The sequence below is a fragment of the Pimephales promelas genome, chromosome 4, assembly GCF_988280905.1.
Source record: "Pimephales promelas chromosome 4, fPimPro1.hap1.1, whole genome shotgun sequence".
NCBI lineage: Eukaryota > Metazoa > Chordata > Actinopteri > Cypriniformes > Leuciscidae > Pimephales > Pimephales promelas.
Genome location: NC_142772.1, coordinates 32,890,462 through 32,917,999, shown reverse-complemented (window position 1 = coordinate 32,917,999; position 27,538 = coordinate 32,890,462). Strand labels below are relative to the sequence as shown.

General features: G+C 37.1%; 1 protein-coding gene across 1 annotated transcript in view; it reads left to right on the top strand.

Annotated features, from left to right (window-relative positions):
- LOC120481515 (multiple epidermal growth factor-like domains protein 9) overlaps window positions 1-27,538 on the top strand; it is a 65,960-nt gene that overhangs the window by 30,021 nt on the left and 8,401 nt on the right. The window contains exons 3-4 of the mRNA XM_039675205.2: window positions 14,722-14,861; window positions 17,745-17,894. Coding sequence (XP_039531139.2) covers window positions 14,722-14,861; window positions 17,745-17,894 — 290 coding nt within the window. The remainder of the gene's footprint in view (window positions 1-14,721; window positions 14,862-17,744; window positions 17,895-27,538) is intronic.

The window sequence follows — 27,538 nt, the reverse complement described above, 5'->3', positions numbered from 1 at the left end:
TAGGAATGTTGTTCTAGGACAAAAAAGGATGTTGATCCAGGAATACGTCCTGCTTGGTAAAATCCCAATAAGCACTGAAGGAAATAAAGAGGAATATGCCCAGTAAAGAGATTAAATCTGGAATACACTATTCATAATTGAGCAGTAATTGTTTTTGGAATGGCAGCTTCATCATCTCCTTAGATTCCTGTCTTTATATCTGTGGAATCCTTTCAAGTAGGGATGCACCGATCCACATTTTTTCACTTCCGATCCGATCCCGATACCTGACTTTGGATATCGGCCGATACCGATACTTTTCCGATACCAGAGCTGTGTTTGATTTAATAGTATTTATCATTAATGTGGATTTTATATGATGCTGAAATAAACTCCTCTCTACAGGCAAGGATGATATGTACGTATGTATGTCAATATATAAATATATATATATATATATATATATATATATATATTTAACAATAGATAGACAATTAAACAAAGATACACATTATACAGGCCTACACAGTGCTTTAATTTCAGGAAGGTCTACAAACATTATTCAGGCATGGTCTTAAAAAGAATTATAATAAAGTAATCAAAAGTAAAATAGCACTGCAAAGTTTATCATAGATAGATTTATGCTTATTAAAGCTGAAGTAATTCATTCAAGAGCTGTGAGTGATTTTCTCTTTGCCTTTGGTTGTTTGACTCTCAGTAATGTCGCAATCGTCACATTTATACTGCTGCCCCTTTAAGAACGAGTTCAGATTTCATAGTCTACTGATGCACCATATTTTCTCCCAAATATTTCCATAACTACGTTCATTTTAGACATAATAAATTGTTTAAGTGTTAATCTCCAAGTCGGTCGGTTTGACATTTTTGTGCAGGCTACGTTTGATCGTTTAGACGCGCATATGAAGCCCAGAGTATAATTTGCTTGTCTTGTTGCGGTCTGTTTCGGAGCGCGCCGCACTGGGAACAGCATCTCTTGCGCAAATTTTGTGCTTTTAATAGCTCTTTTTATTATTAAAAGCGTCCCGCAATTTAGTAACAGCAGAGACTGCATTTTACTACAATCATCGATCGTGCTGATTCTGTCTTAAAGTTTGAGTTTTAGGGAGAAATGACAGTGCACCGCCGCGATGGGAAGGAAGTTGGCTAGACAGAATGCGGCTATTGTTTTTAATGTTTTGTTTTTTTTACCTCAATATATTCTTTAATATTTGGAAATCAGACTAATATCACAGATCTAAAGTGTAACCAGGCTACGTTTACTCTGTCGTCACTCATTACGCCGGGCTGTCATGTTGTGCTTGCTGTTGCACCGCGTGAGAGATCTCTCTCTTTCTCTTCTGGACTGCGAATTGCAAACATGCATCAAATAGTTTAATTAATACGGCTTTGCAAACATTGCACTTTGCTGTCTTGCTCTGCACTGCAGCGGTGTTTCCAGTTCCACCATATGATTTCCACACATCGAACATGTTATAGCTCAGTGCTATCCTGCTAGCTGGCTGCAAACTGCGGAATGGATTTCCTGAGCGGGGGTGTGTCTCATTGAGCCCTATGTTTTACAGTCACTGATTGAGCTGCACCTCCGTTCAGGGTATCCATTCCACAGTTAGCTATAGCAGACTAGCAGGCCCGGCGGGAATCACTTTTGGAGTCATTTCAGCAGACAACGTTAAAGCGCAGACATGGATCATAAATATCGGATTTCTCCACAGGTTGGATCGGAAAAATCCGATACGTGAATTATGCTGGTATCGGTCCCGATACCGATACTGGATCGGATCGGCCCCATCCCTACTTTCAAGGTTTATGCACGTCTCCTCTCACCCCTCTGTTTCTTTCTTTATTTTGAAAGAATTGACATTCTGTCTAGGGGTGTGCACGAATAATTGAATTTATTTGAATTTACCACACTGGCCCACCCAGACCTGGTTCACCGAACTTGTACTCCTCGCGACAGCACCTCCCTGGTCTTTCCCTTGGCAAGCCACATTGCCACCCCTGGACCCATATGCATTCCTTCGGGTCATGTGTATTCTCTAAGTCCTGATGAGTTTTTTTTTCCCATCATCTTTCATGTTCCTGAAAATATGCAGGGAATACATTTAGTGAGAATAATCTCTTTCAGTAGATATTTTTCTCCCAGTTCTTCATACTTTTTTGCACATTAACCCATAAAGCAAAACTATATGTATTTTTAGATATATTCGAATTATAGCATACACAAAAAATATAAACACTCACTCACTCACTCACGCATGCATGCATTAATTTTGCATTCACCTAAATTGTATTTTAATTGAAAAATGTATTCCCTTGCCCCTTGAAGTACATTTTGTAATATATTTTGGCATTTGAAGATTTTGGCAAAAATATTTTCAATTTGACAAAATATATTTCCGCTTCACTGTTTACAAAATAATTATTTAATTAGAATATATTTAAAATATGGCAAATGGGAGTTATTGTTTGCAGGGTGAAGACTTGTTGTTATAATGCCAAAGTAATTGGTTCTGCAGTGGGGTTTAAAGGCTCTATTCATGAGCCATGGAGAGGTAATGGTGTGAAGTTGTCTGTATGATTGCAGCTCCAACCCCTCGTCCTACATCCTGGCCTCTTGCCCACGGCAGCTCTCTGTTCCCTGGGCACAGCCACGGCTTGTTCATATCAAACTATGAACAAGCCCTGTTTGATATAATCTGAAAAGGCTTTATTCATGCCAGAGGACAAAGAGAAAGGACTGGTCAAGACATGACCTTCCAGGGATTGTCATCCAATCAGAGGACTCTGTGTGCATTCCTTCAGAGGATCTGATCCAGGCAAGACGTCCATGGCCCTGGTGGGACGTTTCACTATTATGCCTCGGTAATTTTAAAGAGTTCCAGAAGAATGAATCATAATGCATGACATTTATTCATAATTAAACCCATTATCTTCTGTTTTATACACGATTTAATGGACATTTGTTTCTTGACATTTTCCTCAATTCTATTTCGCATTAATGTGGAGAAAGAGTTCTACCTTTCATTGAGCCCTCATTAGAATTGCCCCTCTCAGAAAATCAATATATGAAACAGCCAGACATTCAAGAGCTTTAACACCAAGAGCAGCATGTTGTTTAACTCCTTATAAATGGAACAAGTTAATTACTGATTACATGGAGCATGTACTTCTGAAAATACAGAGAAGTCAGTTTGTGTCCTCACTACACTCTGATATAAGACAGACCTTACATTTAGAGATTTGTTGTGGCCTCTAGCTACACTCTTAAAAAACAGTTCTAAACAGTACCAAATTAGGGTTCTTCGGCTTGTAACAATAGCAGAAACCTTTTAGAAAATGCCATAATGAACTATGCTTTGAAAGTGCTATATAGAACCTTAATGGTGGTATAAATAACCTTTTCAACAATATATTTGCATTAAAATTAGTATCTTCTAGTACTTCTATTATTTATAGTATTTTTATTTATTGATATAGTTTTTTCAGTCATCTGCCTGGTCTTATTATATCATGTTGCCCCTATTTGAGATTTACATAAAAAACAGCATGTTGTGTCAATTAGGTACATTTATTTTTTACTGACACTGCAGATTGCACATACCAGCAAACATGACAGTGCTCTAACAACAGTTGTTAGCTGTATACATTAATGTAGCAAAGTATGTTGTTGTGGGAAGGAGGCGGAAACTGGAAAAGTGTAACACACTTTAATAATCATAAAATAAGTAAATACAAAATAATAGTAAAGGGGGCAGCCCCTCAATGACGCCAGACGACTGTCGCCACATATAAAAACAAAACATAACATAGGCCTAACATAATCGTCTTTCACCGTCGTTGCTCCTTCTTTTACTCTTCCGAAGCACCTCCGTGAGAGATATGCGGTGTGGCGTGCAGGTGGCAGGTGGTGTTCATGAAGGCCAAAATTAGAAAAAATGGACAGTATGAGCCCTTTACCATGTAAGGAAAAAGTGATAGGCCTATAAAATCATGGGATAGCTTTGATGTTTTTTTTTTTTTTTTTGTGACTGGGCATGTTTAGGCGTAAAGTTAAAAAAATAAAGAAAAACATTGTATCATAAATTCCATATCTCTGTTACTTTGTGGAGAAGAGATGATGAGTATCCTTAGCTGAACAGAGTTATACTTACATGTTCTGTTAAACTAAAGTGAAAAAGACGTGACTGGTAGGAAACCAGTTACTATTTTTAAAGTTATAAATTATAGACATTTTAAGAAAGAAATAATTTACCTTTTGAGAGTATTTTTACAGTCTGTGTATTGTATAGCTGAGCTCCAGAAAATCAGGAATGAGGGGGCTTTGACGGTTACAGATTTGAAAAACAAAAAGGTGGTTAAAGAACCCTAAACTCTAACACAAATAACTATTTCAGCATAAAAAGTGTTCTTCAGGACGACATGGTTCTAAATGGAACTGTTACTACTTGTAAAGTACCTTTTAAAGAACCATCTTTAGGCCGTGTGTCCACCAAAGCGTTTTATTTTTTTTCAAGCGACTGGTGTATTTTTCAATTATTTTCAATGGGAGCGCCACATTTTTAAAACGCAATGAACGTAACCAGGCGCTGAGCATTTTTTTTTTCATGCTGAAAGGGCTGAGTGCTCATTGTTTTTTTAAAAGTCACCGAGAGTTGAAGAATGTTCAACTTTGGGTAAAACACAGTGCTCATCACTGTCACTTTTTACCCAACCGTCCAATCACAGTGGTGGAGAGGGGTGGCACTAATACCAGACCGACCAACTGCTACATTCTGCTTGTACAACGTCAACAGATGACGACAACAAGCATAATAAGGGAAGAAAATAATTTAAAACTAGAGCCAGAGAAAATACATTACATTGTATCAACATTTTAATATAGAATCAACACAAACAAAATATGTGTGAAATTAGATACACTTTCGCGGATATTCCGTATCATAACAAGCAAGTGTCTAAACTGAAAAAAATGCTGCGCTGCCAAAACGCTCCCCAGCGCCCATAGCTAGGCATTTTCAGCAGAGCGCCTAGCATTTTTTTAGATGGCTAAAAATGCTTTGGTGGACACACGGCCTTAGAGTGTATATAAAATGTAACTGTCTGAGGTGGTGGACTGATTAAACAATGATATTGTTGTGTCAAAGCCAGTGAAATTGACGCTGGTGTGAAATCAGCTGTACTAATATGATGGGGTGCTTGAGGCTTTCTGTTCCCTCACATTTGATATGCAGACCAGTATTTGATCTTGTGGGTGCATGAAATAAGATTGAATTATTCAAATGATATTGACACAGTTCCTGCTGGTCTGTCAATCATTTTAAAAGCCCTAAGGCTGGATAACTATACGAGCATGCTCTGTTGTTGATATTGGTTTTGCTGATCTGAGACCAGTCTGTGAAATAACAGTTCTGATCAGGCCAAAATGAATCAGGCGTAGTGCAAAAAGGCCAGTATCTACCCAGAGTATGGTTAAAAAACCTGTGCTGACTCATCACAACCCACATCATATAATTTCCCCATAATTAATTAATCAATTAATGCCTGCTGTTCTATTTCACTGTATTTGGAAATAAATAAATATTTATTAGATGTTAGATGTCTATTAGGGTTTATTAGGGTTAGATGTCTTCCTCGTGGACACGTCGACACTTGGTCAGGAACTGGGCATTGAACCACCAACCTTTTGGTTTGTAGACAACCTACATGTATCACTGAGCCACTGAATAAACAACCATACCAAGACCCAGCTGAAGAGGTGTTCTCAGTCCGGTTTCAAACGAACACTGGAACGTTTTTAAAATTCTGTCAAATGAATGGATGACCTTATTTAATGTATCATTGAAAGAGGGGTATGACTTGTCAAACAGTGGAGGATTTTTTTTTGTACCTCAACGATTAAAATGTCATCTGCCATTTTAAATGTGCAAGATCTTTACAGTAAATGTTTTATTGTTGGACAGCTTGAAAAAAATCGTTCTGAAAGATCGTTATAGTTGTGAGCTCCGTTATTATATGGAGATTTTTTTTTTTTTTTTAGAATTATAGATTTATCGTTATCTTTATAGTTATCGTTCTTGGTGTGAACGGGCCTTAACACCCAGCAACGTGAGCTTAACTAAACAAAAGCTATAACACACCCTTAGAGCACTCTTTACTATAGAGCATGGGATTACTACTTTCCTTTTTCCATTTGCCATTTTCCATTTCTGTTTTTATTTGGATAAGTTGAAATGACTTGGCTTCTGATATCTCTCGCCTGTGAGGAGGATTAGTTTAGCCTGCTGTGTGGCCTAATCAAAAGCCAGGCAAAACCGGAACGCTTGCCAAATGAAAAATAAGATATGCGCAATCGAAGGGTTTATTTTTGATAGGGAGGAAAGAGAATTGCTCATCAGACACTGTAAAATGCTTTGTCGGTTCACTTTTGAAGAAATCAGACTTAACATGACTATGGGAGCAGAAGTGTTTAACTGCTCAAGTCTTGATGGTTCCTCGATGTGACAGGATTGAAGTTGCTCTGATGTCTCACCAGGTGTTGGAGAACTGTAAGTGAGTGTAAGAGCTAATCCCGCCTGTGGGGTTTGCACAGATAAATTGGCTCAGATCCAGCTCATTCACGTACTGTCCTGCTCCGCTTTATGAAGAGCTGCCACCTCTCGAATCAGCTTAAACCGTTGACCACTGTGGCATTAATGCAGAGCACCCAGCAGACTTAAATCTCACATAAATTAAACATTCAAATAAAGTTCTCCTCACGGAGTGTGCCTCCAGGTCAGGGCGAATATTAAAATGGAAATTTGACTACAAAATTTTTCAAGAAGAAATTTTAACATTGTCTTTACTGTGATCCTGCAATTTTTTGTGTGTGCCCTAGTGAAACATAAATATACCAAAATGTATTTGAAATACAATAATGTAATGCTTAAGTATACAACAAATACCTTTACATATTATGTACTTAATGGTTTACTAAATTGATATACGAAAAGTCTGCTAAATTAGAACAACTAATTTTGTACTTACTGCACTTTAGTTATCCGGAAATAGGTTCAACTAAAGAAATACTTAAAGGGTTAGTTCACCCAAAAATGAAAATTATGTCATTAACGACTCACCCTCATGTTGTTCCAATCCTGTAAGACCTCTGTTCATCTTCGGAACAAAGTTTAAGATAATTTAGATTTAGTCCGAGAGCTTTCTGTCCCTCCATTGAAAATGTATGTGCGGTATAGTGTCCTTTTCCAGAAAAGAATAAAGACACCATCAAAGTAAGTCCATTTGACACCAGTGGGTTAGTTAGAATGTTTTGAATTATCGAAAATACATTTTGGTCCAAAAATAACAAAAATTACAACTTTATTCAGCATTGTATTCTCTTCCGGTTCTGTTGTCAATCCGCGTTCAGTGACGCTGCTGAGGTAAGACGCTGAAGACGCGATATATTTTGGTGGAATAGTTCTGCTCTCCCAATACTAAACGGTGAGCGTTCCCTAATGCTACTGCTGTCCTCTGACTCTCTGCTATTTCATGGTGAGAGGTCAGAGGACTCCCTGAACAGAGCCAGACCACCAAATTTTAATTATCAACTATTATCAACTTTAATTGCAATTTGTTCAATACAATTTCCTAATAATTTTTTTTTTGTCTTATGTGTTCTTGACTTAATGGACCTGGCAGAATTTGAGCGTCAGCATCAGTTCTGGCAGGCCAAGTAGTCATGATGCTGCTACCGGTATCGGCCGACAACATGGTCTCATCAGTGATCTGCTTAGCTGAGCTGCATCAGCGCCACTGCTGTTCATCTCCCCTCGCTGCTAATGACTATGCTCAAATCAGGGCGCCCTATTTAAGCAGATTCAGTTTGCTCCTAACTGCTTGCTGCTCGCTCTCTGCAAACCACCACCTCCTCCTCAGCTCCTCGTCGTGTACAACGTGGTATTTGCTTTTCTGTCATCGTTGCTGCTCTGTTCATATGAGGGAATAGTTCTGCTCTCCCAGTACTAAACTGTGAGCGTTCTCTAATGCTGCTGCTGTCTCACTCTGCTATTTCATGGTGCTCATGAAAGGTCAGAGGACTCCCTAAACAGAGCCATACTGCCACATTTTAATTATCGACTTCAAATGCAATTAATTCAAGACAATTTCCTTATCATTTTTATTGTCTTATGTGCGCTTGAATTAATGGACCTGACAGAGTTATGTTTATCAATCGATTTTATACTCTTTAATCACTTATCACTTCCATTCTGTAATTTCCTTCTTTTTGGTCTTTCTTCTTGGTGTCTCATCTGTGTTCACTCGCACCAGCTCTGGTCGGTAGGCTTAAGGGGATATTAACAGTCTCCAGCTCTGCTCCAAGCACAGTGTGGCTTTGTTCAGTCAGCCCTCCCACTGGCCTCCAATCAGATTTTTCACTGTGTAAACAGGCATTTTAAAATCTTATACTATTTATCAGGATTGGGGTGCACTGGAATCCCTCACTTCAAATTATCTGGCATGCGTTTCTGCTGGTTAATGTTTTTTTCCCAGAAGCTTTGTTGTCCAGAAGCTTGGGCTAGTTGCTTCAGATCTGATGGCTACAATGTTTAAAAGAGATAAAAGCTGCTTTCTTTGCATGAGAGGTAAAAGAGCATCCATTGTCAACTAATCTCTTCAAAGAGAAACTATATGAATCAACTGTTTTGGTGCAGTGTTATGTTACTTTCAATGTTTTTCTTCTCCTCCTTCTCCTGTTCCTTCTCCTTCTCATTTTCCTTTTCCTACTCCTAATCCTACTCCTTCTCCAACTCCTTCTTAGCCGGCAGGTCCATTGGTTAGGGGGAGACAAAAAAAAAAAAAAAATACGGGTCCCGTATTCTGTCACATTGGTTGTAATAGATATGCACAACTAAAGATATTGCTGGAGAATAACATAACAACAAACCACATTAAACACTGACAATACCGGACAAAGACCTGAACAAAACACAGGGCTTAACCCCCTGAGGTCGAGTAACGCGCCACCGTGTTATGCTGTTTTTTTCCTCATAGCTACAACATATAAATACTCCGTCATTAATGGTCATATAAATAAAATCAATACATGATTATAAACTATAGAGGGTCTTATTTTTTGTGTTACACTCTTCTTATTAACATCAAAACCTTGTGTTTTTGTAAAATAGCAAAATAAACGGTGTGTTTTTAGCTCACTCTCTCCGCAAAAATCTTTCTGAAACGTGTCCCAAAAATTAACTGTAACTCAGTAAATACTTGTCACAGAGACACGAAAGATTTCTCTTTATAAAGCTAAAATTCTCTTTTTTTTAAATGAAATAATTTATATAAAAACTATTCTCAGTTGATGTAATGTGTATGAAAAGAGAGAGATGTCAGTGTTTTTCCTTTCACCTAATTATAGCGTACTATGACGTGTTAATGTGACCATGCCATTGCTCCCATCTTCAGTGTCACATGATCCCTCAGAAATCATTCTAATATGTTAAAGCTGCATTCCATAACTTTTTTGGATTAAAACATATCCAAAATCATTTTTTGACCAAGTGCATAACCAGCCAGTGTTTAAAAGTATATGCTTGCCTTAGCAGTGAACCAGTGAACACTGGAGATTCATCCGTTGTAAAATGCAAAAGACCTCGGAGCTACAGAAAAAAAAGACACTGCAACTGGCCCAGTTGAAAACAAGGATAAATATTGGAATGGTATTAAATGTAGTCATCCAATACTGATGTTTACATTTAACAACTTGAGAACAAAGTATTAGATTTAATCAGCACAATTTACTGCAATGTTTTTTTCCTCTTAGTTGGTCAGAACAAAACTGGATGTTACTTATTGTTCAGATAAAATTTTCCTGAAATTTCCCACATTTGATTCATCTGCACTGTGCCGTGTATAATTTGATAATTTGATAATTGCAGAATAACTGCAATTTCAGATTTCTTTTCACACACAAAATAGTCTTACTGACCCCAAACTTTTGAAATGTACTGTACATTGATTACACTGTAAGCCATTTTGAATAAAAATGTAGATTTATGAAAATAACAATAATGTAGAGGCTACCATTAAAACATACTGAGTAAGGCTTAAAATGTTTTTCCTACATGGCATGCCTGACAAGGATGGACTCTTGTGTTCCTCAACTGAACATGACAGTCTGCTTTTGCACCATTGAAGCATAGGAGGTCAAGAGCTTTCAGAAGGTTGTTTAACTGCTCTGAAAACCTTTGGGTCTGACCATATAATTCTGAGATCCGCATAACTCACTGCCGCAATAAAACTGGGTTATACATTAGCGGTTCCAAACCACCCAGGCCTCAAACCGCTCTGCCCTTAAATAGTCCGGAAGGAAGTAGGCAATTACTAAAGCAGTGACTGACAGATTTCCCTAGATAGTGTGCATTAATGCCAGCTACTAACTAACTGGCCTTGCACAAATGAATTTCATTAAAACAGCACAGACCTAAATAACCCGACATGATTGTTAGTAGACACAATAATAGATTCACAAAAGTGTGAGCATATCAGCATTTACAAATAATGTCACTGCTAGTGGGTATAAACCATGCTGTGCCATCAGCATTTCCACAAATTGCTAAAACGATTAATTAATTAATCTTGACAAGTGCAAAGGCTGCATGATTTACTAAAGGTTGTAAATTTGCTTCCACAGCATATCTAATGCTTGTCTTTTGTGTGAGATTGTTGCCCTGGTAATTATACTGTAATAGACTTTCAGTTTAATCTCAGTGGGGTACTTGTGATCTGAGGTGTTGTTGCCATGGAAACCTCACCATACTTACACCCTCAGTGCAAAGTCAGCTAGTGCATTCTCAAGTTTTTTAGAGCTTAAGGTTTGCGACAAGTAGTTCTGGATTATTTGATTCTGCATTTTTTTTTTTTATGTTTTCTTTTGTGGATCAGTAGGAACATCTCATTTGTGTTGCTTTTAACCCCTTAAGCCCTGGGAGCTGGGAATTTTTAAAGTTGTTATTTCAACTAAAGACTCATAACTCAAAACTATAGCAAATGAAGTCATAAGTTGGGTATCTTTTGATAGAACACTTTTTAAATTTTTAGATAATACACATTACAACTCCCCCAGAGTTAAACAGTTGGGTATGGAAGTCGATGGGACCAGAAACTGTCTGTATTAGGTTTAAATGAAAGCCACAAAAACATACAAATATTTTTTCCAAATATCTGCTTCTCTTAACTCCCTAAAATGGTTTAGTCCGATCTAAAGTATTTATTAATTATTCAGTCATAACATCAGATGGAACCAATAAAATTTGAAGTCCCACCCCAGCTCGTGAACAGAACCAATCAGAGATGAGGCAGCAGCTGCCTGAAGTTAACAATGAACTTGGTGGAAGATTAGGAGAATGACTGACTGAAAAATGTTGAGGAAAAGAAAACATAAATCAGGGTACCAGAAACGCCATGAAAAGAAGGAGAGGGAGACCATGAGAGTTGTTGTATTCCAGTCGATCAAGATGTTCTAGGTTGTATTGTTATATCGCTGGAAATAAGAAAACTACAGCCTGCCGAGTACTGTCACTGCGCACCACAGACTGCACATCACAATCTACCAAATGATTATGTGGTCAAAATTCCTGTCTTTTTATTATACTGTTGTAAAATAGAGTTAATATTGACACGAGTCACGACACCTGACATGCCGGCTGAAAATGTATTTATTACATCAAGAAAACACGAATAGCCCTACTACACACTGCACTTGGATGAATAAATCTATTAGCTTTATTTAATAATATTACCAGGTCCATATTATCTTTATTAAAAAAAAGACAATAAATGATGTTTTTTTTCATTTGACTCGCATTCTTGTCAATTTCTACATAAAAACATTATTTTACTGTTACTTTTATAAATTGGTTTTATTATTATTTAACAATTTCTTGCTTTTTGTTAGTTAGTTTTTGACATATTGACAGAGAGAATATTGACATATTTAAACATTTACTTACTGTATAGTTAATTCTGCAAATTAAGCTGGCATAGGAGAATATACTGTTTTAAGCATTTAGCACTATTTTAAGCACTATTTTAAATAAATAACAATTATACAGCAGCTCTAAGTATAATATCTGATTTTTTAAATGGTTACATCCATCATTGGATTCTAATATTTAGGAAAGCACTTTCAGATTAAATCCATTGAAATTAACAGGACATGTAGCCCATGCCAGAAGCATTCTGCTCAAATGCTGCTCTCTCTCTCTCTCTCTCTCTCTCTCTCTCTCTGTACACTTCATAGACGGTGGATGGGATACAATCATAGCTCAGTTCTCTCTAGACGTGACTGTGAGGCCAAACATTAAAGTTATTGACTTGTGCAGTGGAGGATCATGGTGTCAGCTTATAGCTCAAACCGACCGACTGAAAGGTCTTTACGGTGCTCTTCCTTAGCACAGTGAATGATGCTTGCTAAATCAAACACAAGGGTTTCATTCTTAAAGAGCCCCTATCATAGCATTTGAAATGTTCCTATTTTTGTTTTAGGAGTTCCCAAAAACAGTTTAACGACGACTCCCAAATAATTCATTCGACGATTCATTTTCCCAAACACCTCCTTTGAGTGACGCGAATCTGCGGCGATTGGTCAAATGACCCAGTCAGTTGTTATTGGTAAACCGTAGGCAGAGACTGTCGACAACGGAATGCCTAAAACCAGGATTATAGCTTGTCAAGGGTTGAAAATTGTATATAGTGTCAGAAAAAGTGCACTTTCCACACGGTCCCTTACTCGCGTCTCCATCAAGAGCAAGCTTTCCTGGCGAAACTCACATTGCGGCGGCATTTGAAGGGCAGTGCTTATTATATAGAGCGAAGTCATATTTGGCTAATTCGTTTAGGAGGTAATTGCCATTTTTCAATGAATGTCTGGTGAATATCAAAAACAAAACTAACTTTACCCCGCTTAGAAGCTGTGCGGAGTGTACGCAACACAATATAACTATATTGTGCATGCTACAGAAAACATAACAGCAAACATTAATAATACTTACAGATTGTGATTCGGAGGAGGACGAACCTGATCCATATACACTGGATACTGAGCCCTCCTTCAGGAACAACCGGCTTGCGTACAACACATTTGAATTCATTTAGGTTTTTGAATTTTGAATGATTCGTCATTAAAATGATGAGAACACAAGGTTCGGGCGTTGCAAATATGAACTCTGACCACTGATTCTTCACATGCTCGTCCCTGGACAATGGAAACAAGTGGCTGAACTGTCTTTGCAATGTAGAACACAGCGTCTTCTCGACATGATGCGATTCAGCGGAAGTATTTGAATGTGTTCTAGACGTCACTTCAAGTCTACGTATGCAGTTGTTGGGAGTGGCCAATGACCTCTCTACGTCACGATGTAACAGCTAATGACTCGTTTCAAAAACAATTCATTTCATAGACTCAGACTCGACTCTTACTTTTGAAAGACAATAACTTTATATACGGTGCACTTTCAGATGTAAATCTTTGCAGGATGTTTTCATTCCCTTAGAGCTATAATCCACACTACATAAACAGTCATTTTCAAAAATCCATGATAGGTGCTCTTTAAAGCATGTCCATGTTCAAGTTTGTTTTTACAAGTGACTGTGCATTTGTGTGTTTCAGCAAACAATGCAAACCTGGTGTGATGAGGCAAGATTTGAGACTTGTGTGTGTGTGTGACGTGTGAGTGTGTGTGTGTGTGGGTTTGTGTGTACGTTAGACTATAGTGAGTTAGACTTAAAGGTATATTCTATTAAGAAATGCAAATTCCCAGATCTTTCTTTCTTCTGTGGAACACAAACAAATGACACTTCAAAAACTAATTTAGTTTTTTTTTTTTTTTTTTTTTTTTTTACTATTTAATTATATTAATTGTTTATATATTCTGTGTCCTATTGAAAGAAGTGGAATACTGATTTAATTTTTGTGGTTGGGTTCAACTGACATCTCAGGGTCCTTTTTTCCAGGAACCATGAGCTCAGCATATCAGAGTAAGTTGCCTCATTACTCTGTGCATAGGAGAGTCGTGTGTTTGTGTGAAAAAAATAAATGCAGAAATCTCATAGATTTCTCAAGCTCTCCCAGAAGAAATCATTCTTCTGCGTTTCTCATTTGCTCTTCAAAAGACTGAAGTGTTTAATAGTCTAATCAGAAGTTTTCTCATTTCTGCAGTTTCTGTTCCTTTTCATTTTAAGCACTCAATATTTTTACACTAATTTCTCATGTAGAGCATATTTACCCCAATCTGTTTCTCTGCCAAGTAGTTCAAGGAAATTTCATTACACGCAGAACCACTAATGACCTTTGTGTAATAATTTTTTTTTATGTAACGCAGGGCAGGAAAGATCCTGAAACAACCATGAAACAACAATCCAATGCAAATGAAATGCATTTAAGTATCTGTTGTCCACAAACCTTGGTCATTTTATATTATTTATGACTGAATAATACTATTTTTTTTTGATGCATATTAATATATGATTACACCTCTAGTTTACAGCATTATCTCAAATACTGTACATGTTGCTTCAGTTTTATGGTGTGGTTCTGTTAACATGTGATGGATGGGAAGGAGCAGCAATTCTGGCAGTTCAGAGAAAACCTGGTGTTTGATGGACAGAGGTTTTAACCTCTCTATGTCTGGCTTTCTATTACTGTAACTCCAAATATGTTTCTATTTACTTTTCTGGCAGTTCAGGCTTGTGCATCTGCAAGATGGGAGTGCATGGGGACAAGTGTGACGACTGCCGCCCAGGCTTCTCGAACTTCAGCAGCACGGGGTGCCAACCTTGTCAATGCAATAATCATAGCAGCTACTGCCACCCACAGTCAGGTGAGTCACTCACATGCACACAACATAAGTAGTAAAATAACCTATTGCTGAACCTCAGTCTCTAGAAAATTCATGTTAACTATCCAATTAGTCATTTAAATGGCGCTTTCATCCAAGTACATTTATTATTACAGCAAGAAACCCCCAAACTCCTGGAGCAAATTGAGATTTAAGTGCAAGAGATTAATTGTAATAGTTCATAGATCGCCTCTTGACGGGTTTGAACTAGTACAATGTATTGGCTAATCAATGGTATCAGCTGATTTAACCCTTGTAGTATCAGAAATACTAGTTAACCTACAATTTTCTTTTTCTTGACATTTTTGTGAATTTTTCTCATTTAGCATCATGAACATGCATGTAAAGTGAGATATAAATCATGACAATCATGATACTCTGATGTGTTTTGAAATGCAAACACAATTTCTATTATGGTTTTGATATTCGTCGGTCAATTTTACCCAGATTTGTTTACGTTTAAAGGCAACTTTTCAGTATTTTATTTCTTTTTGAGTTTTGTGACTTTTCCACATTTAGAGTAACAAACATTAATGCAATGTGAGGATACACTGATGGGCAATGTGCATATATATTTTAAATAAACTATGTATTTAAAAAAAAAAACATATCAGACTTTAAAACTGCAAGAAAATCAAAGCCGTAAACCTGAACAAGTTTTAATTTTAAAACTTTAATTTTTCAGTTTTACTTAAAAAATTAACTATCAGTAAGATTTTATTTGGGCACAGTACCAAAATTTTCCACTAGATGACATCTAGGCTCTTTTATGATTTGAGTGATGTGAAAACGCATCCTATTCAGATGTAGCTCTAACAAACACATAAAAACATACAGAGGGATCTGGGTGTACGTTTGAGTTCAGCGATGCTTCACAAAAGGAGAATCTACTGCTATCGAATATCAGTCGCCAAATATGGAAAGGTTTATACTTTATGTTTAAACTAAGATATTGTTCTAAGATAAAATGTAATGGCAAATGTCCCAAAGGTAACAGTTTAAAAAAAATAGTGGTTAAAGCATTTTCATAAATCATAAGTTCTATTTATTTTAATTGTTTGGTTTTTTTTTTTGATGTGTGAAAAACATTGATATTACAAGTTTACTGTTTTTTACTTCTTTGTTTTTCATAGTGTGATTTTTGTGAATTGTATTGAATCCTCAAAAAATACAAAACTGGTGTGCACATCCCAAACACCTAAATTGGGCTCAGGTGCAGGACATCTGAGTGAAGTAAACAAAATAAAGAAGTGTGAAGTCCGCACACTGAAAGGTACTGCTCCAAAAATGTATTAAAAAGCAACGTTTCGACTCTCAGGTCTTCATCAGGCACAATATACATGTAGTATGAAGTGAACTTTAAATATATACAGATAATTGCCTTTAATTCGGCACACACAATATCACAAGTAGATCACAGATCACAGATGATTACCTTAATTAGGCACACACAAAGGGTCACATGGCAAATGCAAGTAACGTGACAAATACAAGACATGTGAATTACAATTCATGTAAAAAAAAAATAAATAAATAAATAAATAATAATAATTGTGTCATTAATCTTTCTCTGTCTGAGATAATTGCTCTGAGCGCTGCATTGGTCCCAAAACGTATTTGGATATTGATGCCGCAATTAAAAATGTTTGAATATCAAGAGGCATTGGCATTCTTCATTCATCTTAATTTTTCTAATCAACCAACAAGTGTCATTTAAAAGGTAGAGTTCACTAAAATCTGAAATTTCTGTCATCATTTACTGACCCTCATCTTCTACCAAATTTTGACTTCTTTTCTTCTGTGGAATGTAAAAGAAGATAACAGTCTCCAAATGCTTTTTGTTTTAATTTTGAACTGTACATCATCTTTTGTTTTATAAATTAAGACCTTGACCTGAAATGTTTTGCATATTAGTGTTATATTTCCTGCTATATTTTTGGTTTGATATTTTGTTATCTAATACAGTGACATTCATATTTATTTATAGCGCTATCACCAGAAGTGGTGCTTTGTCAGAAATGAAGGATAAAAAAAACAGCAAATGCAAGAAGCCTGATGTACAGCAGAGAAATCATAATTTTTGATCAGATGCACAGGTGTTGATCAGGTGTACTGGTGGAGGTGTTTTGGAGCTGGAACAGGATCTGGTTGTGTCGTCACATTCTCCAAACAAGATACTGTTCCAACTTCCAGCTCCAAAACGCCTCCATACTCACCAGTCCTTCCTTCTGCTATTTTATTCCACTCATTAATTACTGTGCCATGTATTTGCGCTTTCTCTCATGCTCAGAGAAGGAAATCATAACGCATATCACTTACAACAGTTTTGGTCACTTTTTCAGCAATTAGAGATTTCTGCAATTATTATGCGCTGTTTCTGTTTCTCACACTTCCTCTGTGAATTATGCAATAACTTGTTGGGGAAGCGTTCTGTTTTTCATTTCACTTGTGAATTCAACAATTCAAATCAATATATTGAAAGCAGTTCAAATCACTCAAACTAAAGAGTTCACTTCAATGTTATTGGTACACACAAAAAGATCTTATTCAAATTGTGATGCATTTATTTGTTTTCACAACCCTCACCCCACCGTTAGCATTTTGTGGTTAGATTTGCACATGCTCTTGCGGGGTCTAAGGAAGTTCCTTGTTTTCATGCACACACCCTAGAAATACGTTTGCTCAATCTCTCCATTTCTTTTTTTCCCTTCGCATCGGTCTACTAACTTCAGGTTTGTTATGTCTACCTTGTTTTGTTTCGTTGAACTCTGTTCCCCTCTCGTCCACCTCACTGGACCAAAGTCCTGTCAGTTACAGCTGTGGGTCTGTTTACTCAATCCTCTCTCCCTCCCCCTGTTCTCTCAGGCATCTGTGTGAACTGCCAAGGCAACACCGAAGGACCCAGTTGCGAGAACTGCAGGTATAATTTCTACAGAAGGCCCAGGTTTCTCGTCACGGACCCCTGCATCCCCTGCCCCTGCTCCAGCGTCACCTCCACAGGCAGCTGTAAGCTTGGTGAGTCGTCCTCACACACACGTCATGCTAGCGTAGCCCACATTAGCGTAGCCTGCTAACTTTATTATTGAGCTCCTATTGGCCACAGCTGTAGGAAATTCTGAGGAGATTTCCTCATCTGGGAAATGTGGAGTACCCCCTCTCATCTGTTTTGGATTATGTGTCTTGCATCATTCTGGCCAACCGCCTACTGCCTGAATTTCCGGGTGGGTGGACTGAGACTTTTAAGAGAAGATAGATTTATTTTAAGTGAAAGTGAAACTGGACACTTTTTTTCTCTCTTCTCTGGGCCTCCACTCTGAACAAAACCCTGTACTGAAATATACTGTAAAGGCGAGAAAGTAGGGTTGTGTTTCTTGTGTCTTATTCAGACAGTGTTTTGGTGAGTCCCAGAGTGCTCCATCTCTGTAGGCTGATTTTATTTGTCATATGTTTGTGATGAATTGCGTGATATTGTTTTGCTGATCTGTGGATGGGTTTCTACGTTTGCTGACAGCAGCAATGTTCTTGTAGCCGTGCAAGCTGATGTAACCACACAGACCAGCAAAAGGGCAGGTGTGTGTGTTCAGTGTTGACAAATGTAGTCACACAGTGCAGCTGCTGTTTTGAGTAACAGAGTAATAACCATATGATATGTTTTTGATTTGGAGCAACTGATGAACAGAATTTTGCGATTACACATAGTCTGCCAAAACTTTTCTAATGGATAATTAGGGTGGATTAATTCCTGATTTGAAAAGTATGGTTTGTGTCATAGTATTTAATAAGAAATGTGTATGTAGAAGAATGAAGGGAGTGTTCATCATGCCTGCATCCAAAAAGCCGCCCATACTTAAATGGAACTACAGGTTTTGAGGATTAGTGATTATGCTAATGGCATGCTAATAACAAGCACAGTCAGGACAGCAGCTGATTAGCAGACAGACCTTATTTTCTTCTGCCTGATGAGGTAGAGGGGAGCACACCAATGTTAAATGAATTCCCCATTTATCCATCAACGCCACACTTTTATTAACAATTCTCCCTGCAGAGCTGAATGTTTTGTCTGCCGGTCTCTTGATTACACCGCAGATCCACTGGACATCTCTATAGAGCTTAACGGGAAATTGTTTTACTTGGACCTAAACAATGGAAATATACCATCATTTCACCAACAGCACCAACAGAAGGATGGAAGTGATTAATTCACACATGTGCTGCTGTAAAGGTCGCTACTCACAAGAGCAGAGCAGAGCACATGGCTTAGATCATTAGTTTACATCCTGCACTGCACCATGGGCGGCAGCATTATCTCTGCCGCTGTGATTTGAAGGTGGTTCAAGGTTTAGAATCCAGAAATACTGATGTTGCTCTAGGCATAGTCCTTCACGCAGGGTATCCGCAGGTACCTGACGGGTGAACTGCTCATATTTGATGTAACGGGTGGAATAATATTTACGTGGTCATTTGTGGTGCGGGTCGGGAATCAATAGGCATGGGCGGGCTGCGGTTCCAATAGCCAACACTATTTCGATTCACTTCAGAACCCACTGATAAGCAGCTGCTTTCAAACAGTCTTGTGCTTATTTGTATTTCACGCTCTGTAGTCTAATAAACGTCAAAGGTTTCTAATTAGAACGTGTTTTGCAATGTTGAGCACAGGGTTTGTTCGCTGCAACTGAAGTGATTGACAGCTTAAGTCATTAAGGGGGCGCTCTTTACTCAATTTCTGTGTATAATCTATTTGCAATTTAAATAAAAGTTTTATTTTTCATGCTGCCAACAGCAGCAACTGCCACATAATCTGCTAAAATATTCCAAATATTATACTATAGTAAAGGCTTCTTCTAATTTATTGACTTAAGTGTATCTATTAAGGATGCACCAAAAACCAAAATGCTTTTTGAATTTTTTTTTTTACAAATAAAGTAATAAAAAAATTAAGTAGTTTATTCTGGTAGACATGTAACAATTAGGCCGAAATGTAAAATAAGTATACTGTTGAGTTGACTGTTTGAATTAAATACAGATCTTTCCTAAAGCTGTGATTTGCTGTTTGAATGGGTGCTTGATTATGATTTCACTTTTTTAACTTTAGTTAGAGTGTAATGTTGCTGTTTAAGCATAAACAACATCTGCAAAGTTACAACGCTCAAGAAATCATTTTTTAAGAACTACAAATAACGGCTGGTATAGGGGCTACATGACATTCCTCCTGGGTTGGTGACATCACTAACCCTGATATTGACATAAACCCTGCCCCCGGGAACGTAGTCCATGTTGAGAAGTGGAAGAATTGTAATAGAGCACATTTGTCAGTCTACTCAAGCTGTCACATCCATCTTTCTTTTCACATGCAATACAGTACATAACACAAATTCAATAGCATGTCACTCTGTAAGCATCTTACTACAGTTCCCACACGAGCAATTTATAGATTATCATGACAGAATATGCTAATCAATGACTTGAAGATCAGCTACATAAATTCATCAACTAACCATTCAGAAACGTCCTCTTGCATTCTACATGTTGCTACGTGAAGCTCTGCCCTCTGTGTCTGGAGCAGCAGTTCATTTGCATTTAAAGGGACACGCACAAAATGGCACGTTTTTACTGACTCTCAAAAAGGGACAACTTTAACATGCACAAAATTATCTGTGTGGTATTTTGAGCTAAAACTTCACATACACACTCTGGGGACTACAGAGACTTAGGCCATCCTTAAAAATATTTTGGTTTGCAGTAACAGCAATTTTTTTTAAAAAAAGGGTCGGTAGGTAGGTCTATATTTTTTTTCCAAGATTCAGTGTAAAAAAAAAAGGTACAATTTTGGAGATGGTGATCGTGAATTTAAAAAAAAAATGCATATTGTGACGTCACTGACTGGGTCTTCAAACTGTGCATCCACCGCTAGGTGTTAATGCAAAATACGACCAGTTACAGTTTAGGCTCAAAATGTCACAAAATGTATAAAATATCTATTTGTTATGCATATATACATGAGATCAGCAAAAACAAGTACAAACACATGGTCAAACAAAGAATACAATGGACTATGTGCACGTTAGCATATGCTAGTTCCGGCTGCGAAACAGATATGGGGTGTCTAGTTTCCGGTAGCCTGATGGACGACGTAGAGGATGTATGTTTCTCCAGATGTCTTGAACATTTGGCGAATATTACAGTCGATTATGTTCATCGACTGGCTAATGATTTTCCTCCAGCTCCCCAGAGCAAGAGAGAAGGGGTTTAAATATTACATTTCTCAGTATTTGCATCATTTTGAAGGGAACGTTAAGTCACAACAACATCCATGCTCAGACTGATCTCATGAAATTGCCTATGTATGACACGTATCACGTATTTTTGGCATGCTATGAACACGCATAATTTCTTTTCAGCGTGTTTATGAATACCGTTGACTTAACGTTATTATTGTATATATATATATGTATATATATATATATACACCGTGTATATATATATATATATAGCATATGACCTACCTCAACCCCAACCTACCCGTCACTCCTACCATCCTAGGAAAAAATAAATATCGCTCCCCAGATGTAGATCTACATTTTGGTTTGTTTCGCTCGGACATTTGACGGCGTGTACATACGCGGTACACGTGGAATCACTCGGACATTAATGTTGCCATGCTACGTACTCAAGCTATGCGATTTGGTAACTGTTATATCTCTCTATACATTATAAAATGCGAAATCATGCGTTAGAAAGTGCATTTTCCAGAACAGTTTGTGTTGGCCATTGTTTTGTTTATGATGTTCAGAGGCTATGTTGTTGACAACCACTATCTATATAGAATCTCATATAGATCAGTGTTGACAACCACTATACATGTCATACAGGGAGTAAAGGTATCCGACGTTGGTTCGTTCGTTATCAAGTTAGGCTGTTTAACACATATTAGGCTGTTCACACATATTTCTAAACAGGTCTCCCTTGCAAAATAGGTTCTAAACCCAGGGGCTTCTCCTGGTTAAAGGGTATAATATAATAAATAATTAGTAGCCTAAAAACTTCCTTCTAGTTGTCATGGATACGCAACGCTCCACTCTGTAAAGCGACTGCTTGGGTGCGGTGACTTGAAATATCGTTTACTTTTCACAATGCAGCAGCGCCTGGCTCCACCCAAATATGAGTGAAAACTGTGTTGGTTGACTTAACAATGAACAAACGAACATAGTTTTAGACAAATATATTTAGATATTTAGATAGCCGGTCCACTGATGTAGGATGTAAACAACGGCAACCGGAACCGAAGTACCCAACATCCGCCCTCAAGGCGGAAGTTAGCATTTTTCTCGTGCACAGAGTCAATTAAACAAAGATACAAATTAGCCTATATAAACAGTGCTTTAATTTCAGGAAGGTCTAAAATTAGCTTTTCAGTCAAGTCTGTCGCTCTCTCTGAAAAGAAATTTAATTTAGCTAGTAATCAAATGTAAAATGACACTACATAGTTTATCATAGTTAGATTAATGCTTATTAAAGTTTAAGTTATTCATTCAAGAGCTGTGAGTGATTTTTATCTGCCTTTTGTTGTTTGATTCGCATTGGCTCAATCGTCACGTTTATTAGACTACTGCCCCTTTAAGACCGAATGCAGAACTCTACTGTAATAGATGACTGATGCACCATCATTTTCTCCCAATTTACATCCAATTAAGACATAAACTGTGTTTAAATGAATCTCAGAGCAGGTCATTTTATATTTTATGTATATTTGATGGTTTAGATGCGCACATGAAGCCCAAAATGAGGCGATAGCCTACTTTTCTTGTCTCGTTTTAGTGCATTTCGGAGCGCGTGTCGCGCGTCGTGAACAACTTCTCTTGCGCAGACTTTTGTGCTTTTAATAGCTCTTTTAATGATTGAACGCGTCCGCAGTTTAGCAACAGTACAGACTGCATTTTACAACAATCACCGATCGTGCTGATTCTGACGGTACGTTTGGGTTTTAGGAAGAAATGACAGCGCAGCGCTGTGAAGGGAAGGAAGTTGCGCTAGACACAATGCGTCTGTAATGGTTTCATCTCAAATATCTTCTTTTTATAATCTTTGAAAGCGGAAATCTAAAATACAATTAGAATAATATCCCAGATCTAAAGTGTAACCACGTTTTGTCCTCATTGTCACTCATTAAGCAGGGCTGTCGTGCTGTGCGCGCTGTGGCTCCGGGTGAGAGATCGCTCTCTCTTCTGGACTGCGAATAGCAAAATTGCATCACAGACAAATTGTTTAATATTTTCATTATAGAAATGGTTGATATTCAGCCCCGTTGCCCTTTTAATACCGGGTACCAAGCGGGAACACTGAAACGAGCGAACGTACAAGCCATATAGTGACACGCTTAACGTTAAACCAATGGTGTAAACATAATCGGATGACTATGACGCCACGGGTTTTTATTTAAGAAAGAACGTAGCCTACGTTTGTTGGCTATGTAGACACAAGCAACTTTTACAATACTAACTAAAATATAATTAATATTATTTTATTGAATTTGAATTAGTCGTTTGAAGAGTAAAAAAAAAAATCGGTCGGTCTGAACGCAGGTTACAACCGGCAAGTCGGTCGGACTAAAATAAAAAAAAAAAAAAAATTGGGTCGGCCCTAAATTGACAGGGTCGGTCGGGTTACGGCAAACAAGAATATTTTTAAGGGTGGCCTTATTTTACATATTTTAAAAAGGCCGTTATACTACTCCTTTAACATGAATGACAGCCAATATTTGTAGGTTGCTGTCACTTTAAGACCAAATACACAGATCCATAGAATGACACACATCCATATTCTTTCTCAACTCTTTTACATTCACTTAAGACATGTGTTTAAGAGAATACTTAGCGATATTGACATACTTTTGTGTGTATGTGTCTGTTCAAGCTATGTAAGAAACTGCGTCTGTATGTTATCCCCGAGTGCCAATGCCATAAACCAAATAATGGATAAACCTTTTAACCTGTCTTGGCGAGCCTTTTACAGTGTTGTGGATCAATGCCAGTATGGTTCCTTATCAAGTTCCCTTAGCATAAATGTCATTAACACTACATATTTTAGCTCTGAGGTGGTGTGATATCCCAGTTTCAAAGATCAGATTTAAAAAGTGACACATGAAACCAAACACCCCAATATTCAGTATTAGTGTGAGAGAGGAAACAACATACAGCTCATAACACAAATCCTGTTTGATTTATGTAGTCAAGTTTTAGTCACCGTCCGGCCTGTGCTCAGGGACTCTTTTTCTCTCTTCCTCTCATTGTGTCCATGGTCATCTACAGTCTGGATGCATCCCTCAGCACTCACAGCCAGAAGCTATTTGCTTAGATCTCATCACAGCTAACACTGATGTTGAGTGTTTATGTGTTTAGTGTGATCATTTTCTTTGCTCTAGCCTTTATTCATACTATTTTTAGGCTCTTCATTCACCCCAGTGGAAAGCATAGTTACAATGTCTGAATTGAATTGTTCCCTGGTCCCTATTAGGAATGTACAAAATATCGACCACATATCGATATCGGATGATAAATGGTCTTTTTTTAAGTTTCTAGAAGAAGAAAATTCTTTGCCATTTTAAGTTGTAATATGTTTATTTTTTTGGTATATATACTGTATATGCTTGAACTGCCTTAATTCTACGTGGCATTGATTCAACAAAGTGCTGAAAGCATTCTTTAGAAATGTTGGCCCATATTGATAGGATAGCATCTTTTGTTTGCGGGAGATTTGTGGGATGCACATCCAGAGCACGAAGCTATCGCTCGTTTCACCACATCCCGAAGATGCTTTTTAGATGTTTCACCACATCCCGAAGATGCTTTTTAGATGTTTCGTTGATTTAAACAACCTACTACAAAATTTCTTCAGTTTCCCGGTGCTCGTTCTCTTCAGCTTCAGCGCGCGCAATCAAACTGCAAACTATTTTGGGACTGTCATATCATCATAAATATAATTCATTATAATTCAGTTTAACGTTTGTTCTATTCAGCTTTAGCACCCACAGGTCAAACAATGTAATTTGAAACAGTAAGCCTAGTATTAAATATGTTTACTATTCTATATACTTTTAGAGCAAACACTCTGAAGTCAGCTATTTTTTCTCTGTAAATGACTAGATTTGCTTTGCTCAATAATTCTTTGTTTGTGTTTACATGCACGTCTGAATTAACAAATGTAGGCCGATGCTGTCTCAGTGACTGACTGAAATCAGATTCTGATCATGCCTTGACAGATTCTGTTGTACATTTGTTAAATCAAAACTCATGATGTCTCCAAAAACACACACACATGATTTGTTGGAGAGTGAGATCCAAGTAAAACTCTCACATCTTCCATTATAAATTCATGTAGTCGCTTATTGTTTGATGTACTTGGTGGATGAGTTTTTAAAATATGAAATTATTAAACTCTCTTTTGACAGCTCAGGGGTCTTGCAAGTCTTCATCTTTCAATACATATTAATATGCACAAAGTACATATTTAACCATATTCATTATGTCGTTCTCACTAGGTTTCTTTTACAGAAGGTCTCATAAATATTTAAATGCCTTTGACAATGTCTGTTCCAAACCAGCTGTCAGTCATTATTTGTAAGGTTTCAAGTACCTTATATGATCTGTCTGGTGTTTGGAGGGGCTTTATATGGTAGATGCAGCAGAACATTAAATGAACAATTATTCTATCAATTATTGATGTATGTCAGTTAAAAAGAAACATGCATCTATTTATGCATTGCTCTCTAAACATATTCTTGAATATCTAAAAAAATAATAGCTTTTAATGTTCTATATATTTTGTTGAATGTACTGTATGTAGGTAGTAGTTGTTTTTTTTTTCAGCAAAAACACATTCAATTGATCAAAATAATAGTAATGACTTTATATTGTTCAAAAATAATTTTTTAAAATAAATGCTGTTGAACTTTTTATTCATTCACGAATCCTGAAAAAAATAACTATGGTTTCCACAAAAATATTAAGCAACACAAAGTTTTCAACATTAATAACAATAAGAAATGAATGAATAATAAAAAGAAATAATAAGAAATTTCTTGAGCAGTAAATCATCATATTAGACTGGTTTCTGAAGGATCATGTGACACTGAAGACTGATGATGAAAATTCAGTTTTAATCAAAGAAATAAATTACATTTTAAAATATATTCAAATATTTGTAATAATATTTCACAATATTACTGTTTTATTTTACTGTTTCATCAAATAAATGCAGCCATGTTGAGCATAAGACACCTTTCAAAAACAGAAGAAAAAAATCTTACGGACCACAAACTTTTGAATGTGTGTGTATGTTACATTTATTTGTTTCAAGCATTTTACATCATCCAAGACTATTTCTCAGCAACTGTAAACATCTCACTTATTTTAATTAAAAGTTGTACAGTCGCTGCATAATTTAAGTGGCACTGGCATTTGCGTGTAGTTTAGTAGTTTGAATTCAATCATTCCCAACTGAAAGTTCCTCAGCAATGTCTTTTAATGTCTTTTTGATTTACAAGTGGCACAGATTTTCTCTGCTCTCCTTGCTGATGCTAGATTTCCTTAGTGAAATGCATGTTTGATTTGCATGTGCTGGCTGAATTTGCTTTGGAAATGACCTAGCACTGGTTGGCTTGTTATCTGCCACACAGTGTCAGTTGCTATAATTTTGATGAAGTCGCCAGCTTTGTTCCACCAGAGCTTCAGCTTTGATTCAGCAGTTTGTGAAAAAGTCTGTTATTTGTCACTGCTGTTTTCTTTCTGTCCGCACCTTATGATAGACAGATGATTAGAGAGTGAAACATACACTGTGAGCTATTAAAATAAGCAGATATTTAAAACATGAAAATATAGGACAATAAGTCTTCATATATGATATAGCCGAAGAGCAATTTCACTTTGTGTATTGTTTACTCTATATTTTAAATGTATTTCTAAAACCATTATGTATATTATTATTATACTCTTTACTCTTAACTATTTCTTCGTTTTGTTTGTTTTTTTTATTCTCACTTTGGTCAGGAAGTGTTAAAACTGTTGGAACGATTGTAGCCGTGAGCATGTCCATACCTGTTTGAGATGGTGCGTCATGTGTGCCTACGTTTGTGACGCTGGAAAAACTACTAGGTAAAACTCACCACCACTCTAAAGAAGCTGCTGCTGGCGATGTAATTATGAGATGGTTAAACATTGGCTAGCCTCATTTTACACATTATCGGATTCGTCACGAGTCACATCAACATGAGGAAGCATATCTTGTGTAGCCGGAAAGTTTTGTATGCTGTAACATGTTGGGACATATGCTGTGCTGAGCAGTTTTTAATCTTTTGTCAAGTTTTTGCTGGTGCCGAAAGAAGCGGAAAAAAACGTTAAGGAATAAATACATAAAGGTGAGACCAAACAAAAGGGGCCTGTGTATACATTGATTTCAGTCTGGTCACCAACAGCTCAAGTAGTCAGTTTCTTTTCTCTTTGTTCTTTCATTCTCTTGTGTGAATGTTTTTAATTATGTATTGGGATAATAGTTTTAAGTTAAAAGGGTTCAGAGGAGCTTAAGCTCTTTGTCCCTACGGGGCTGTTTTACTGTCGTGATGATGATATCTAAATGGGCTGCTGTCTGCCTCAGTCTCTCTCCGTCCT